Raw genomic sequence first — 17,808 nt, 5'->3', positions numbered from 1 at the left:
AGTATTCGTGTGGATGGGCAAACTAGTCAGAAACATTATTTAAGAAAGACTATATGGCTTATTTTTCTCTGTTCCTATTAGGTACCACATAGCATGCAAAGTTAGAGCTGCCAATCAGGGACTGCATGGGGAACTTCATATAACTAACTTGCTGCCTTACTTTTGCTAACTTGGGTTCAGGCAGCCAATATAATGTCTCTATTGAGTTGAGCTTTATCCTTAGCAATGTGAGTGCTGTTGATGGACCTTCCATTCTCTCCTACACTAATGGAAGTCCCTAGACTATTGGCCACTAGTTGAAAACCCCGCAGCATCTGTGTGTATGTCAGGAATGTCCCAGGGGCCACAAAAAGAACATTGTCCAAGTAGTGCACAATATTCTTGGGCCCAGTCACCAGTGAGATTAAACAGCTGGCACGTGGCACACCCCATTGCATTTGACTAAATAGAATTGATGGTTTTAACATGAACACTCAACATGAAAGCTTTCGAGGTGAATAGGAAGGAGTCTAAATGTGGACTTTGGCTACCTTGGCCATGAGCCTTGCAGCTACAGTCTCTGACTAAAGCCATGGCAGAGTCAAAAGAGGCAGATTGTTCAGAACATTGCACTGCAGATTGAACATCATTGACGGAGATCCCTGGGGGATGGGAGATGGTCTTGAATGCTCCTGGTTCATTCATATTAATAGTAGTTCTCTTGAATGGTGGGTCGGTGAAAAGTTCTGCTGTTTGCCCAAGGCTGATGGGTTTTTTAAAATCAAGATTTTGTTTAATTTTATCACAGACCGTGGAAATGATTGCATGCATTTAAATTTGCTTGGGTCCCATAATACGAGATCTGAAAACCAGCTGTAAGGCGCTCTCGCAAAGCCTGAGCTTCGCACTGCTTAGGAACCCTTTCCACCATGGCTCTGTCTTATCCATGAGCCCAGGGGACAGAGCTAAACCTGGCTGTGATACGTTACTTGTCTTGCCCAGGAGGTTTTCCTGTGTGTCTTTTGGCGCACCTTGTGACTGGACGGATGGCATAGAGAGAACAGATTTGCTTGAAACAGTCATGAAAGGAGCGTGTGTTACTGATGGCTCAGCACACTTCTTGTCCTGCAGCAGTTAGTCTCTGGGCAGGGAATGCATTATTTCCTCTGAGAATTCGGATTTTATTTCTATTGTGCCCACTCAGACCACCTCTGTCTTGTGCTTTGATAGCTATACGTCTTAACCGCAGGCTGTTGTCTTGCATTCCTCTTGACAAGGATTTTCCTCGGTCTTGTCCCTAATGTGCTCATTGTAACAAAGCCATGCGCATCCATCAAATTCCCAGAAAGTCTCAAATATGGTGTTGGGGCACATACTGAGTGGGGTTATCCTGACCAGTAAAGCCCATCATCCTTTTAAATGCCTCACAGCCAGTTGACAATATATCCTAGCACACTCTTATCTTTACTGAAAATCTTGATCCTTTTCTTACTTTTCTTGTAGCGCCACTCTTAATAGTCTGAAAATATCCACATGCTTACATTTCAGTACCTAAATGCCTTGGCACACTTTCTCAGGTGCTTCCTGACTCCTGGTCTCTTCATTTCCTGACCCTATCCATGCTATCAGCAGACGAGCTATTGGATGCTGGAGGACTCACTTGAGCTAGACTCCAATTTCTGGCTCCTCTTAAGAGCCTTAGGTCTATTTCTAGCTTTTTATCTGATGTTGGATAAGGCAGCCTGGGCTGTATTTTTTTTTTTTTTCCCTCACCTCATCTTAGCATTTACGCTGAGACTGGTGTTGCATTCTCAACATTCATAATGTTCTTTCCTGATACGTCTTGCAAAGATTCACAGCCTGCAATAATTATTCCTGGGCTTGTTGATGCCATGCAGCTCATGTGCCCTGTTTCCTTAGTCCTATGTGTGTGGGGCATCTACATCATGTAGTACCCGATGAATGGTGTGAGAGCTGGTGCTATCCAGGATGCCTGATAGGGAAAGAGGCACTGCAGTTGGGGGCCATCAGAGGCTGTAGTCCAGGTAAAATGTAGTGGGCTGAGGCATCATTTGGGCAAATGGACTGTATTACTACCCTGTGGCCTGCCCAATGTATGGTTGAGGGTCTTCCATAGGTTAAGACTGGTAAGGCTTTTCATCAAGTTACATCCATTGACAAAGGGCTGGCCAAGACCCATGAATCTTCTTGTCCCATGCCATTGGCTGCTAAGCCCATGAAGGTTGTGAGCCAAAGGATATAAAAGAGGCTCCATCCATTGATTTACTGCCACTACATTCAGACTAGGGTCTAATGATTGTCTTGTCGGTGGCCCAGCTATAGTGAGAAGGATGGGTTCAGCGGCCAGGTTCTGTTGGAGAGGCTGCGTCTGGGTCTAATGTGCCCTAATGCTGCTGGGGCAGCAATACAGGATTAGCAGCCAGGTGTCCAATCTGGATTCCTTTATTGAGTAGTAACACGAATATGTAAACAAGCCCAACTCAGGCCGAGTTTCGCCCTCTTACACTGGGGCTACATCAGGGGCTACAACATACAATAAATAACACATACTCATAAATAATAAAATCATAAAAACATGACTAAAACATACAAATAAAATGGTAACATAAATATATGTGGTGTAACATATAAAATACAGAATGTAATCAGCTTACATTAAAAAATACATGTGGCACATCTTTGGATCATATCACAAAATATATTGCCTTTACCTCAACTTATGTCGTGTCGGTAATGAATATCCAGGTCTTAAATAAGACTGTGCAACAAATAGTCTGTATTTAAAAAAAAAAATAAATTAATTCATTTATTAAAATGCTGTGATAAAACTAGTGTTGCAAAATGTCTAATAGCTGACTGGCATGTCAAAAGATTCAAATAAAAAAATAAAAAATATAAAACATTTTTAAATTAAAATAAAAAGAGAGCACTATGAAAAAATATAACTCAACAACATTGCCTATGGCAATAAACAAATATCCCAATATTGAGAAAAACTAAGACACACTGTGAGTGGTAATGAAAAACAGAATATCACAGGTTTGGCATATGTATCACGGCAGCACTTTCTGCCACAATTTAATCTAACCTGCATACTATTATGCCTACAACTTATAACGTAAACGAGTAAATGAGGCTTAGAAAATCATTTATATTAAATGGCCTGTTTAATAGTGAGTATTCATTTCATCGTATGAAGAAGATATGAGTTTTTTTAGCGCCACACCAAGCAGTTGTTTTAGTTATATTTAATTATATGTGAGTTCTAACAATTTTATGGTTTATTTGGTGTGTAATACATGGAATTTTCATAGTGTATTATTTTTTGGACTCTGAAATTTATATTGTTCTTTCAGTTATACTCGTTTACGTCATAAGTTGTAGGCATAATAGTATGCAGGTTAGATTAAATTGTGGCAGAAAGTGCTTCCGTGATACATATGCCAAACCTGTGGTATTCTGTTTTTCATTACCACCCACAGTGTGTCTTAGTTTTTCTCAATATTGGGATATTTGTTTATTGCCATAGGCAATGTTGTTGAGTTATATTTTTCCATAGTGCTCTCTTTTTTATTTTAATTTAAAAATATTTTTTTATATTTTTTATTTGAATCTTTTGACATGCCAGTCAGCTATCAGACATTTTGCAACACTAGTTTTATCACAGCATTTTAATAAATGAATTAATTTTTTTTTTAAATTACAGACTATTTGTTGCACAGTCTTATTTAAGACCTGGATATTCATTACCGACACGACATAAGTTGAGGTAAAGGCAATATATTTTGTGATATGATCCAAAGATGTGCCACATGTATTTTTTAATGTAAGCTGATTACATTCTGTATTTTATGTTACACCACATATATTTGTTACCATTTTATTTGTATGTTTTAGTCATGTTTTTATGATTTTATTATTTATGAGTATGTGTTATTTATTGTATGTTGTAGCCCCTGATGTAGCCCCAGTGCAAGAGGGCGAAACTCGGCCTGAGTTGGGCTTGTTTACATATTCGTGTTACTACTCAATAAAGGAATCCAGATTGGACACCTGGCTGCTAATCCTGTATTGCTGCCCTCACGGCTTTTAGACAGCCTTCCTTGCTGTTTCTCCAGTCCTAATGCTGCTTGGGGGCATGCTTGTAGGTGGGGAGAAGTTCTGCTGGATTATGATTCCATCAGACTGCCTCTTAACGTCCAGCGCTCGTTAGCAGGAATTACTGGCGCTGAACTTGCTGCCCCGGAGATTGCTACCATCACTGTAGCTCCTGCTCTAAGCCTGCAGCTGACGAACTTTGGTAAGCAGCGTAAGAGGATGACGGTGGGGATGTTCTTTCTCATGGGGATTGGCAATAAATGAGGCAGGGATCTGTGGTGCCAGAATGGTGCTTCCGTGCTCATCGTGAAGAGACCACTGACCTCAGCCGAAGTTTCTTTTAAACAATTCTGTCCAGGATGACTGTGGCCCCTATGGTGGGAAATATTTCTGCTGAAGCTGTCCTAGGGCCAAGAGAAGCAGAGGGAGGCCTGGACATTATGTGCTAGATGTCTTCCTTGCAGGGAGGCCTTTAATTATGCGACACCATACTTCACCCAGTTCTTGGAGCTGTATATTTACTGTACCACTGGCACTGTTCTCCCTTCTCACACAGCCGAGCCCATTCTAGGATACTGATCACGCCATATGCTGCTCGGTTCAACAGGGTGACCAGATAGCCTGTTCCTTCTGACAAGGAGCTAAATTGGTCCTGCTTTTACACTGTTGCGTCTATGAACTTGTCTTCCTGCGTGAATGCAGTTGATGCATGGAAAGGTGGTTAAACCGGGATTGCCTCAGCCGGCTTCTTTTGACGTGGAGCACGAGAGAGACCTAACGAACAACTCTGCTAAGCATTTTTCCCATAGACACAGACATGGGAGAAAATCTTAGTAAATAAAGCCCTGTGTAATGCATAAGTTCATATTTTGCTCTGGCCCCATTAGTCCCTTCATCCTTCCGATCAGACATTGGTGTGAAGTCTTTTGATAACTGATCCTGCTTACCTACTCACGCCATTATGATTCAGAGTGCATTAGGGTGCTGATCATTATCAGGCCCCATCCACCCCCACAGGCGTTCTGCCAGTGCACGTAAAGCTGCATGGGCAGCTGAAGAATGGATTTTGTGAAGGAGATTTCTTTAAATCAAGGGGGATCCTTAAACATGCGTTGTTTTTTTTTTTTTTTACCGTAGTACAATCATTAATTTTTTGCTTATTAGACTATTGTAGTTCCCTACTCCTTGGTCTACCTCAATCCTCTCTGCAAGCGTTGCAACTCGCACAAAATTCTGCAGCTTGGTTAGTCTCAAGGAGCTCTTTTCATGTATATAGTTTCCCAGTCTTAGCTAAGTTGCATTGGTTTCCCATCTCTTGGCATAGTTTATTCTCTTCTTCCAAGTATTTGTTAGTTGTTCCTTCTCTAAAGAAAGTTGGGCTACAGATATCCCACTCACGAATCCGTTGCAAGCCCAGTTCTGTGAAATAATCTTCCAGATGTGTTGCACTTTAGAAAATTGTTAAAAGGCTCATTTGTTTGTTTTGGCCTTTCCAAATTGTCATTCTATTTCTTGAGCTCTTCACCAGTGGCTTGGGGTTGTTGCTGCTGCATTATTGCAGTCTAAGAACAGTTGTAGGTTTGTGTGATTTTTAGAAGACATTGTTTTTTAGTTTATTGATTTATATTTGTTTTCTGTTTATGTATTGTAATGGTTTATATTATGTATTTTTTTTTATCTGCTGAGATTTATAGATCAGTAAAATACAAATTTTATAAATAAATTCTCTTGTATCTTCAAATTTCTTTGTATTTATTTAGAACAAAAAAATAAAGAGCTAGGCATAAGATCAAAAGAATCTGTCATGCTAAGACGCAAGCTAACATGCTATGGGTAATTTCACAATCCATGCAGCTATAAACATTATGAAAGCCTGCTTTCTTCTCCCTGCATAGACATTGCAGTGCCTTTTGTGAAACATTTGTGCTTTTGAGGATTGTAAAGGAATTATACTTTACCTTTCCTTATTTGTCCTGTCACATCATTCACACTACCCTTTAAATATTGTTTCAGGTTTCCTTTCTCATCATGAGCAAAGGATTGTGCTTGCCATATAAGCCCATGTGAATATGTAGAAATAAGGGGCATTGAAAGAGTTGAGTTGTTAAGCCTTTTTTTTTTTAATTGGATTTCACTGGATACACCTGCGACTAGTATTGGAGATCTGGGCTCCCTTCATCAGGTCAGTGAAGGGACTGTGCCATTAATGCTGGGTTTGTCATAGTCTCAGCTAGGCTTTAGATTACCCGCATATGTTGGGAAGTTGCAGGTTAATAAATTCATTAAAGACACTGACTTTCTTGCCAATTGGGTCCTTGAAACTCTCGCTGCCCTCTGCCAAACCCATCCCATCCCCTTACTGAGCTGTAATTATAATGCAGCCTGCGGCTTCCTAACATACACAGACCACCTCATGACTAGCTGATTCCGTACTGCTTAAACCCGGTGTAATCTCATGAAGGGAGCTGCGTTCTGGTAAGCTCATCCCAGGTGTTTGAGTAAGTCCAATAAAAAGGTCTTGGGTACAGCTTGTTCACTGACCTTTTTGTTCCTATACTTTTCAACAGTTACAGTTCTTCATTGCTTGGGCATTTTGTAGGCTGTCTGCTAGTCCTTGAGGGCAAGATGGCAGGGTCTCTATGGGGTAGCAGATGACCATATCCCGTGTAAGGAGCTGACAGTGGACATGTTGAGGGCAGTAAGTGAGAGGTGTCATAGTTGATTTGATGGGGCAAGCCAGTGTGCATAAAGACAGCAGTGTGTCCAAGGAAAGCACGCCAGCTGTGCATCCCCCACCTCACTTTAATGGCCGCTGTAGCATTTGGGTGGCCTTTTAAAAGCATTGCTCTGAGCTTTCTAGCTGGTGGTTTATGCAAAGTTGTGTACTTCAATAAAGTGAAAATAATGATGTTGGGGGGGTGTCTTGATTTACTAATCTTGCCCCGTTTTTCCTCCCTCCCTTCTTCCTCCCTCCTACCCCATCATATACTGAATGTGTGTGTGTTCCTCTCTGCTTCTTTGTCTTCCACACCCCCTGCATGGCTTGAAACTATTGCTGTCTTGTCGGGCTCCTCACATCCCGTGGCTGTTGGCTTTTCTCTCTCATCAGATAGCTATGCTTCAGCCTCCGGCGAAGGACAGAAGGTAGAGGAGCGGGGCCCCTCTCGTATGTCTCGCCTTCCTCGGGGGCCCTCCGCTTCTCCTGCTTCTTCGCCCTGTTCCTTCCATGACTGTGGTGGTAGATCCGTGTCCCCTTTGCCCGACCCCTGCTCGATGGACGAGAGTTGGTTTGTTACCCCTCCCCCCTGTTTTACTGCAGAAGGCCCGGGCCCGGTGTCTGTGGAGAGTAGCCCGTTGGAGGATCTGCTGATCGAGCACCCCAGCATGTCTGTCTATGTCACCAGCAGCATCGTGATGGAGGGGGAGAGTCCTGATGAGCAGATCCGTGATGGGTAAGAACAACCGTGTGGAGAGCACAAGCAGTGACCAGGCCTTTGGTCTTGGACTCTATAATGTATTGAGCTCTTTTAAGTATGCTCCATGGGGAGAGGACAAGAAGGGTCATTAGCACCCCCCTCCCCACTCTGGATTTTAATAGCTAATTGTTTTTATTACTATTTCAATGATTTGGATTCTTTTACATACCAATTTTTTTTGTTTTGTTTTGTTTTTTAATGCCCCACTGAAACATTCTCTGCAACTCAGCTCTGTTCAGCTCAGAGTGGCAGCAGTCCCATTGAAGCTTGTGGTCATTTGTGGCTACCAACTGAAATTAAAAACCTGTGGCCTAATCAGTTTCCATGTTGGGTCATTGACCACCTGCTCCCTGGACTTCTGATGTAACTTTATAGATGATTATGCATCTCAGCCTATGGCAGCAGTGGAGAGACTGAGATGTTAATTACTCCTGGGGGAATTCTGTGCACAAAAACTTTAAAATTCTGCAAACTTTATATTGGTCAAAATAACACAATTTACATGACAGTCTGTTTATTCTAAAGAAAGTGCAGCTGCAATAGGTAACTTGAGACTTATTAGGGAAAGACAGAGACAAAGGGATAGGGACAAGGAACAGAACAAAGCACGAGGAAATAGTTTTGTTCTGGGGGGCGACAGGTCCATACAACTATATACAATCACCCAGCCACCCCAAAGTTCCAATAATGTGGATAATATTTTATACCTTTCATACTGACCAATCAGAGTATATGCCGAGTGTTGATTCTAGATTAGTGTAGTGCATTTCATTTGAGAATGTATTAGACCAATCAGCTAATGGGTCTGGGGTGTTGGCTGGCTGCATTCCAGCCCGTAGTCAGGGTCCTCTGCATTCTGTGTCTAACACTGGTATACAGGAATTCAGCACTAAGAGGTGTCAGAAAGACAGTGCATACCTACAAGTCTTTAAGTAATTACATTTTAAATGAATACAGAAAAAAGTTATTACTTAAAGATGCAGAATCTCCCTAGAAATTCACTGTAAGAGTGTCCCTTCCACTCGCTCTCCCTACTCCCCTGGCCACTTTGCCCTCTCAGGCCCCAACTCCTCCACCTGCCAGTATCTCTCCCCTCCACCTCTAGGCTCAACCCCTTCCACTCTATTGCCAGTCCCAGAGTTTTATCCCATTCTCAGTACTGCCCCTCACACAGGCTCCCTCTGTCCCTCCCTCTCTCACACATGCTCCCTCTCTCTAGTACACATACACACATCCTCATACAGGTTCCCTCACTCTCTCGCACACACGCATCCCCCTCATACAGGGCCCTCTTTCTTGCATACACACCCACATAAGCTCCCTTTCTCTCTCACACATACATCCTCACACAGGCTCCCTCTCCCGCACCCATTCACACAGGCTGTGTCTCACCCTTACACAATCCCTTCACACAGGCTAGCACCCTCACATACACATGAGCGCACACCCACACAGACACTTCACAATCTCCTCATATAGGCTCCCTCTCTCTGAAACCCACACTCAAGCATTCCCCCCCCACCCAGGTTCTTACTTCCCATGCTTTCTCTCACACCCTCCTGCTCTCTCTCACCCTTCCCTCCCCCTCTCCTCTCTCTCACACACATTCTCTCTCACTGGGGGCCTTCATCTTTGCCGCAAATGGAGCTCCGTTCGCGGCATGCCGGGGTCTCCTCTGCTATTTTCTGCGTGGGGGGGGTGGGGGAATTCTGCGCTCCGCAGTAGCACAGAATTCCCCCAGGATTAGTTAATGGTTATAATGGAGAAATACTGGTAACTGTGTAAATGACAGCATCGAGCCAAATGATGTAGGAAAGATGGTGACCCCCCTTGGTGCGACGTTGCCATCATGATAGTGAGGGTGAGTTGATAGATGTGGATTACAGAAGACGGCATTCTTTGGAGACAGAACATGCTCAGTGCGTGCACTGCAGTGGCCCTTAAGTCGTAGGTTGTCCAGCCATAATTACTGAAAACACTATTGCACAGCTGGGCTTTGGGTTGGAGGGTGACCGCAGGCAAATGTGTTCCAATGGTGATTTGTTTGGTAGCAGGTTAAGGCTTGACATGACTGGAAATCAGATTCTGGGTAACAATTTCAAAGACAGAGCTACCCAAAGTCCATAATTAGGGGGGGGACATGAACAGAACAATCCCTGGTGTTGAATTTAAAAAGGACTGCTTTTCTGCAGTGTCCCTGTCAAAATAAATTGCCCAGGCTCAGTATATTTCAGCAGGCGATTAGGGTGCGACTCGCAGCAGAGCCTTTCTGTCTTGGCACAGCTGAGTGCGGTTCTAAGTAGGAAAGGCAAGGTTGATGACTGTGAAACTTGGTTTGTCATGCAATGCTGCAGTGAGCTGCCTGCGATTTGAAGCCACCTCGGTTGAAAAAAATCAGTCACGCGGGTGGCAGAGGCAGCATTCACAGCCCCAGGGAGGGCGTCCCGACTTTCACTCTGCACCTGCCGCTTGCCGTGGTGGGCACTCTTGCACCATGTCCCAGAGGGAGCAATGGTCCACGCCTCTCAGCCGCAGCGCCACCACTGGCCAGGTGGAGTGGTGACATCCTAAAATGGGGGAGGGGGAAGGCCCCCCCCCCCCCCCCGACATAAAAAGATAATTTCTCAATGCTGAGCATGGCCTTCACCTGCAATGCACACGTCCTTCCTTTCTTCAGGGGTCACCGAATGTGAGCAGCGCAAGCCAGGCAAGGCATGGAAAGAAGGGGGAACGTCTTATAATGGGAAAACAGAGTATTAGAAAATGTTAGCCCTTTTCCAATCTAAGGAGAGTGAGTGAGTTTCTAGAACATTTTTGGCTGGCATACGGGTGCTCAGTACTCACCCTAGCCTGCTTGAACAGGAATACTGACAATCGTGTTTTCCTGCAGGGCCTCACGAGTCCATACAGTATTATTAACAAATTATGGAAATGTTTGTGTTTTGTTTTAAATTGACAAATCCTAAGTTACATCCACATGCAGAATGCCAACCTAAAGAAAAACCAGTCCAAGTCACTGGCTCTGTAACATGATCCACCTCTCAGCAGAACTGGAGCTACATAAGAAATAATCATTTTTTCTTTATTTTATTTTAAACAGCACATAACCCAAGAAGAAAATGTAGAGAGAGAGAATGGCAAACACGAAAATCCACAGGGTCATAAAGCCTTGCCAGTCAGAAGATACACTATAAAGAGAGGGTTTTGGTTTTTTTTTTAAAACAATTTATCCACCCTAGAAATCATGCATCAGTTCTGTCCATATCTGACCATTAACTCCAATTATTATTGGGTAAATGGAGGCCTGTGGTATTCAGAGAGAAATGAAATGTTAGTTTTGGAAGTTTCTGGTCTTACCCGGCTTCAGAAGATTTTTTTTTTCTCTTTGTGTTTTCCACAGTTTTATACTGGGGATGTTGGAAGTCTGACCACACAATCTGCCCTTTTTTTTACTTGTAGCAATCTCAGGGGCATGGCCTAGAGAGTCTGCTGACCACCATTCTCTTTATTTCTGTGGTTCATAGCCCCCTGTGGAAGAGACATTTGAAGACAAGTAAACTGCATGTTTAGACTGGTCTGAAAATTTAGAATCGGTGTGGCAAAGTAAACATTTGACTTTTTTTTTTTTTTTTGCTTTATTCAAAGTTTGAAAAAGTACAGTGTGATAGATCTAGAAGCTGGGAATTTCCTGCTGGAATAAGGACTCTTAACTTGTGTCCAAAGACTCAAATCTGCTCCCAGCAGGCAATAATGTCAGGAACTACCCTCCCCGTCAGTCAGCAGTATTCAGTTATTTTAATGGTGCTTCATCTTCTTTATTTATTGCTTTACAAATAAGTACAACAAATAAAAGTTAAACTTGGTGATAAGAGTCAGCTATTATAATATCACCATCATTTATCCAGAGGAAAAAATAACATAAATATCAATTCTTTGCTGGTGGTGCTTCATCTTCTAACTCAGATGGGGGGAACTCTTTGTGACCCAGTCAGTAAGAACCATTGCAGCAGGAATATGCAGTGGGCTCTTCCATGAGGCCAGACCTCCTAGAATTATGGTCTCTTAGACGACAAAGATAATTATTTTCTCTCTTTTTTTTTTTCCTCTCTCTAGGGCTGTGACTCACACTAGGGTGGAGCGCCACGTTCCCCATCATCCTACCTCCATCACTGCCAAAGCTACCATCCTGGAGAAAGTTGGCCATGTCCGTCGGATCCAGCGAGCAAAAGAGCTGATAGAGAGGCGGAAACTTAGCCGAAAATCCATCCAGCAGCAGAACTGCGCCAGAGAGCGCTGCCCCCGGTGGGCCAAACAGCATGGCAGCTTTGTCTACCAACCATGCCAGCGCCAGTACAACTACTGACCTGCTTCAGGGAGTTTACATCAGGGGGCATTAATCTTACCCTTTTCACTCTGAGCTTCGGCCTCTACCCTTTCTGGTGCGGTTTTCAACTTTACTGGGGTTTTTTAGTTTCTCTTCATCAATAAACAGGTCCCCGTGCAAGAAGCCCTCTAAAATTCTTCCTTTCTTATAGATTTTTGCTTCTATAAGAACAGCCATGGCGGGCAGCAGAGATTAATATGTTTTTTTTATTATTATTATGCTTTCCCCCAGGCTTCAGCCCCTTTTACACAAGAGCAAAGATTAATAGAGGTGTCAGCACTGCACTAAGGAATATATTTTTGGGAGGGGTAGAAGGTGGGAGAGACTTTAAAGATTGCATGAGGTGGTATTTTTTTTGGGGGGGGGGGGAGGAGGGGTTCATTAATTTTGGAGAATCTATTTCAGCTGCTATTCCCTGGGTTTTTTTTTGGTTTTTTTGAACTTTTGGTGTTGTAAGTGCATATTTGTGACTGGAATGCTGTCCTGTCGGAGACTCTGTCTTTGTAGTCTCTGCTCAAGTACAAAAGCATCAGAGCTGGTTTTCAGGGCTGATCTACTTAACGTGCAGAATCTGCTAGAAGTGGGAGAAAGGACCCAAAGGTGTAACGAGCAGGGCACCAGTCTGACTAAATCGTTGCATTTGATCTTTCCGAAGGATTCTGGTTCTTTGAATCCGTTTCTCTCTAGCGCTGTCTGTTCACTCCCTCTCTGCAAATTGCGTAGAATTTCAGTTCCTCCAAGCAGCAGTGTGGCAATCTCTGGTAGAGCAGCTGGGATGAAATCCAATGAGCATCCTGAGCTGTAGGGTTTTAATATAGGTGAAGGATAAAGTCAGTGCCTTATCCCATTGTGCTCAACTCCCATCAGATTGAAAGAGACTGTTGGTTGATTGGTTGCTTTCCCCCCAGTTCCTGTCGTGAGTTCTGCCCGTCTCAGATGGCTCCTTTCTCGCTGCTCAAAGAGAACAGAAATTGAATTATCTGCATTTACTTTGTTTTTTGCCAGCATTTATTACAGGAAGGTTTAGGTAAGTGGAGATCTTAGCAGTGAATACTGAGAAAAATAAAACTTGGACTGGGAGGAAGGTTAAAGGTCGTGTGTGGTGAGGGGATTGGTCCCATCCGGTGCCTGCAGGAAAGTCTTTTGTGTGTATATCTTGCAGGGTTCTCTAAGTCAGACGTTCTCTCCCCGTAGCTCTGGCTTTATGCTGCGGATTTTGTGGAGTCTCCGCTACTGCTCCTTCTCGGGGCATGGGTTACCTTCCTCCCCATTGCATACTCTGCTGAGTTCTCCCATTGACTAGGAAAGGCTGAGGGGAGCTTAATGATGGATGCTTAAGTTTTCATGATAACACCTGCAGGTTCACCTTGTATTCCGAATAGGGATAAAGGCCTGAATTTGCCCCAGCTCAGGGTGTGTGTCTTCATATCTTCTTTATGATATCACAGTGGTTTTGTCATGAAACCATCTGTGATATCACAAGGGACCAGATCCCATTTTGGAGCATTCAGATTCATTATATGTGCCAGTAGGTTGAACCTACAGTTTTTGGTACAATCTTGCAGTTCCTTTAAAGCCTGATCCACAATGGAGGATTTAGATCCAAAGATTGACTAATTATTGTTTATTGCCTGGCAGAGAACTGTGTTCAGCGGTGTCCTGTTGGTCCTGAGAGAGATCCAGCAGTAAGGGTTTATGTGGAGCAGGTATCGTTTTAACCCCCTCTACAACACTAATCACAGTTCCGCTTAAGATCCGAATGCAAACTGTTGCGTTCAGCCTCTTTAGTGTACCTGCAGGTTACAAACAAGACAAGGGAGACCAATCTTTTTCAAGCGAATTTTGTGCAGGTGGTGAATGTTTTTACCCGCGTTGACCGGCTGGCTGAAAATTTCTCTCCCGACGTGTTTCGCAGGGCGCCTGCTCCTAGCTGCATCGAGAAGAGGGGCTCCCCGGGGTGTACTTCGTGCTTAGCTTTGGGGAGGAAAAGCATGCGCATGGATTTGTGTTCACAATTTTTGTGCACACTTTTTCAAGTAAGCTTCTATCAGCAGAAGGAAGTGGGTGTGAGTGACCGTGCAAAGCACGAGGCCGTGCAAATCTTCTGCTGCAAAAATCGGTGCAAAGCCTGCAGGAGAAATGTACACAAGGGATCCTTGTCCCAGTGTGGATGATTTGGAAATCGCCCCCCCTGACCTGCAGATTGGTAATGAGATTTATGAGAGCCGTACATGAACTGCAGAGTTGTAACGCTGTAAATACACAGTTGCCTTATTCAACACACACACAAACTGCATTCAGTATTATGAATTGGATTCAAGTAACCAAAGAAGAGGCCACTTTTTTTTTTTTAAGGTAGGGGATAGGTGGCGAGAGAAAGATGTTCAGGCAAATGAGTTGGCTTAACAGGGACCTCTCCTCACTTTAACATCATCGGTGTTGGTTGAGTTTACTGTGCTTTATTCCGTAGTCTCCCTGCAGAGCTCTGGTCTCCCTTTCTGTCCAAGCATGCAGACATCTTTAGCAGCTTCACTAATTTGCTTGGCCTCAGTTTCCATTCTTCTCCATTTTTTTTTGCTTAGCTGGCTTCCCTCCCACCCCCACCCTCTCCACTACTACAACCAATGCGCCCTACTTTTTGACTTCCTCTTCCCTATTTCTCTTTATACTGACAGACTGTTCCCCCAGCACTAGCTCTAGTTGCCATCTTTGCTTTGCTCAGGGACAGCAGTAAATCCCCCCCCCCCCCCCCCACCAAATCTCTTTTTGAGGACAGTCACTTATTGACAGTGGCTCAACCCTTCCCCTGTTCCCTGTCCTACAGAGCAAGAGCCGATTGACTGAAAGCTGTTGGTGGCAATAAGGAGCCTGTTTTCTAAGGAAGATGTGCAGGCTTAGAGTTACCAGATGGCTCCTGGCCCTGCTTTCACGCCGGTGCCTCTGCGGACTCGCAGTTCCAATTCCCTAAGGGCAGCAGGACAAGTCTGTAGAGGTTCTGTGCCAAAATGAGGGTGGATCAGGCCCGATCGTATTCGCCACCCGCTTTGGCCCGAAACGTATTGCCTAGTCCTGCGACTAGAGAAGGACTTTCTGACATCTGGTATCCGAATCACAAAGAGCAATGGGTTATAGCACTAGCAATGTGGTTGTTTTTTAGGTCAGGTATTCTCAGTGAGGAATGAATAAAGAGAAAACCTATGTATTTTAATAAGGGGGCATGGAATGTTGAAGATGGTAATGAAGAAGTGTGTAGCAGGAAAAAGTTGAGAGAGACAGAAAAGAATAGAAGGAAGAAAGAGAGAGACAAGGAAGAAAAGTAGATGAAAGATGAAAGATGAATATTAAAGGTCCTCAGGAGGTGCTAGACCATGAGGTAAACTTGCATGCCCTCTAAAGCGGTTCTGATGGGTGAAATGTTACACTAAAAGTGAGACCTTGCGGTTCTCCCCAAGGCTTCCGGTCCATGTGTCCTGAAAAATCCCTTTCTTATGCTTCCATGTCTGGGCTGGTAACGCTTGACATCTTCGGAGAATCTGTTGCTAATTGTCAGATGAGGTCAAACCCCCGGAAAGCAGCAGTTTGATCTTGCCAAGCATCTCTTGGGGCTAGGTCCGGGAGGGCAGCTATTAATCTAATCACACTTAGATCTAGAAGGCACAGCATGCCACTTGCTGGTCTCCCCCATGAGATGTTGTAGGAAAATATGGCCTGAATCCTTCACTAGTACTACTGGGCAGGCAAATGCAGTATTTTTTCATTAGCAAACATCTGTGGCTGCTATCCAGTGGTTAATGAATAGTTTAACTACTAACTTGTAACGAAGCAGTTTGGAGAAGATATTCTAGGCTTGGTCAAAAAAGCTTACAGGTCTTTGAATAGTAGGAGATACACTATATGCTGTGGGTAAATGTGTTGTCATGCAGATGGCCTGGCAGCCAAACGTGAACAGTGACACGCATAAGAGGGACCTCATTCTGCTAGCAGCATGTGTTAGCTTCTTATAAAGGCCCTAGCAACTGTACATTAGGAGATGCTTCATAATAATAAATGAAAGGGTGGTTTTTAACTAGACGGAAATGTTCCCACATGGATCACAGTGGAAGGGTCCAACTGCCTGACCCTGAACCAGAATTAAAGGCAAGGTAGTGGGGAAAGGGTTGAAGGCACCCTGGTGCCTTAGTGTAAACATTTTAAGGTATCGCACTGGCTCACTTCTGGCATTTCTGACATTGCTTATATGCTCTGTTTTTTATTTTTTCTTTCATCGCTTGCCCACTGCTTCAGTCCTCTAGTGGTTAACACCAAGGAATTGTATGATGACACTTCTGAGCAGCAAGTTCACCTGAAAAATGAAAAGTAGTTCTAATATTTTTATGATTGCTAATTAAGGGCTTAATTTACTTAAGACATTTCTTCTATTCTCTTTGGGGGAGCTTAGCGAGTCCACCCCAAGTCTGGTGGATGCTTAAAGGAATAATTCCCATAGGAGTCTTTTGCTTTGCTCTGCTTAGTGATTGCTCATCTAACTTGGTTCAGTACTGCACCTCTGCTTTCTAGTCAGCACTAGTGTAGCTGGGGCTGATCCAACTGTAGAGTCCAAGCCATTAAATAGGTGATGGGGAATCTGCTGTAGTCTGTACTCCTGGTTCTACCACATTTTGCATCATGGCGAGGGGACGTGCTTGGAAATGGAATCTCCAGGTCTCAGCGCAGCTGGCACCACATCTGTCTTTGGATAACAGTTTTTTTTTTTTGTTCATGGTGAGCCTTCACTGGAGATGGTCTCTGCGGCTGTGAGAAGTTTGCATGCAGTGCATTTTTTTTGTTTTCACATCAAAATGCCTTTTTTGAAATAATCCTTGACATGGATGGTCAACAAGGCTTTGTTTTAAACAAACTTAACCGCACAATGTGGGAATGCAAATACATTTCTGAGGGGCCTAGAGATTGGTGCCAGGTTAATCTGACTTCTTGTACTAAAAACAAATAGGCATTTGATGTCATTGGGCCATTCTGCTGTTCTCTCCCACTGTTTGTTTGGAAACTGTTTCAGACACGTTTTGTATAGACTCCATATTGCATAAAATGGCTTTGAAGCCAAAACTTACGAATCCTCTGTCTCCCTCCGTTGCCTGGACCAGCAAGAATCAGAAAGTGCAGTTCTTACCACAGCACCAGGTCCCAGTGTGTCACTGTGGGATCTTGGCATGTTAAAGCAACACGGCAGCCTACAAGCAAGTCCCCTGTACCGTGCACCAGATGACGTGTCAAAGGTTCATGTACTAAGTAGCCTGTGCAGTCAGACATCTAATGTCGTCCTTTTTGAAATTCTTTTAAGCATCATGCTGTCTTCACAGCTGTGGTAAATATCACCCACAAGCTAAAATCCAATTGGTTCAGGCAGCCACTAGTGACTCTTGTCAGTAATTGGTCATCTGTAAGTGATGTAATTTGACACCTTTGTCAAATGGTTGCACTAGTGGAAACTGATTTAGGAGTTTAATAACATGAAGGTAATATATATTTTTTTTCTACCTGCCATGAATACTTCTGTGCACAGCAAATAGAATGTTCTTTTAAAGCAGAAGTACCAGTGCGTTGGCATAACAAATTCATCTGCCCTTTTTGTATACAAGTAGTAGGATCCCAATATCCTTAAATTCTTTTTTTTTTGTGGGGTATTTGTAGAAGGCATTCCCTGCAGTTTTTGTTTTCTTTCCTTCTATTAAATTGTTCACCTAATCCTACTTAACTCCTAACCCCCCCTACCTTTTCATATGGCGGTAGAGGTTTGGCATGTTTCTGATAATGAACAGTACAGTGACAACTTTTTTGTCTGGATCTGAAACA

The 17,808-nt window shown here is 43.6% G+C and overlaps 1 protein-coding gene across 8 annotated transcripts in view; it reads left to right on the top strand.

Moving 5' to 3' along the window:
• Positions 1-12,301, top strand: part of TP53INP2 (tumor protein p53 inducible nuclear protein 2) — an 83,284-nt gene extending 70,983 nt beyond the window's left edge. For 7 of the 8 annotated variants that reach the window (XM_029611220.1, XM_029611218.1, XM_029611216.1 and 4 more), the window contains 2 exons: positions 7,208-7,550; positions 11,688-12,301. In XM_029611220.1, coding sequence (XP_029467080.1) covers positions 7,208-7,550; positions 11,688-11,937 — 593 coding nt within the window. In that variant the 3' untranslated portion in view covers positions 11,938-12,301. The remainder of the gene's footprint in view (positions 1-7,207; positions 7,551-11,687) is intronic. The other variant, XM_029611223.1, reaches the window with a different exon arrangement.
• The last annotated feature ends 5,507 nt before the right edge of the window (positions 12,302-17,808 follow it).

Source organism: Rhinatrema bivittatum, chromosome 8 (assembly GCF_901001135.1).
Source record: "Rhinatrema bivittatum chromosome 8, aRhiBiv1.1, whole genome shotgun sequence".
NCBI classification, from domain to species: domain Eukaryota; kingdom Metazoa; phylum Chordata; class Amphibia; order Gymnophiona; family Rhinatrematidae; genus Rhinatrema; species Rhinatrema bivittatum.
This window is presented reverse-complemented; position numbering and strand designations above follow the sequence as displayed.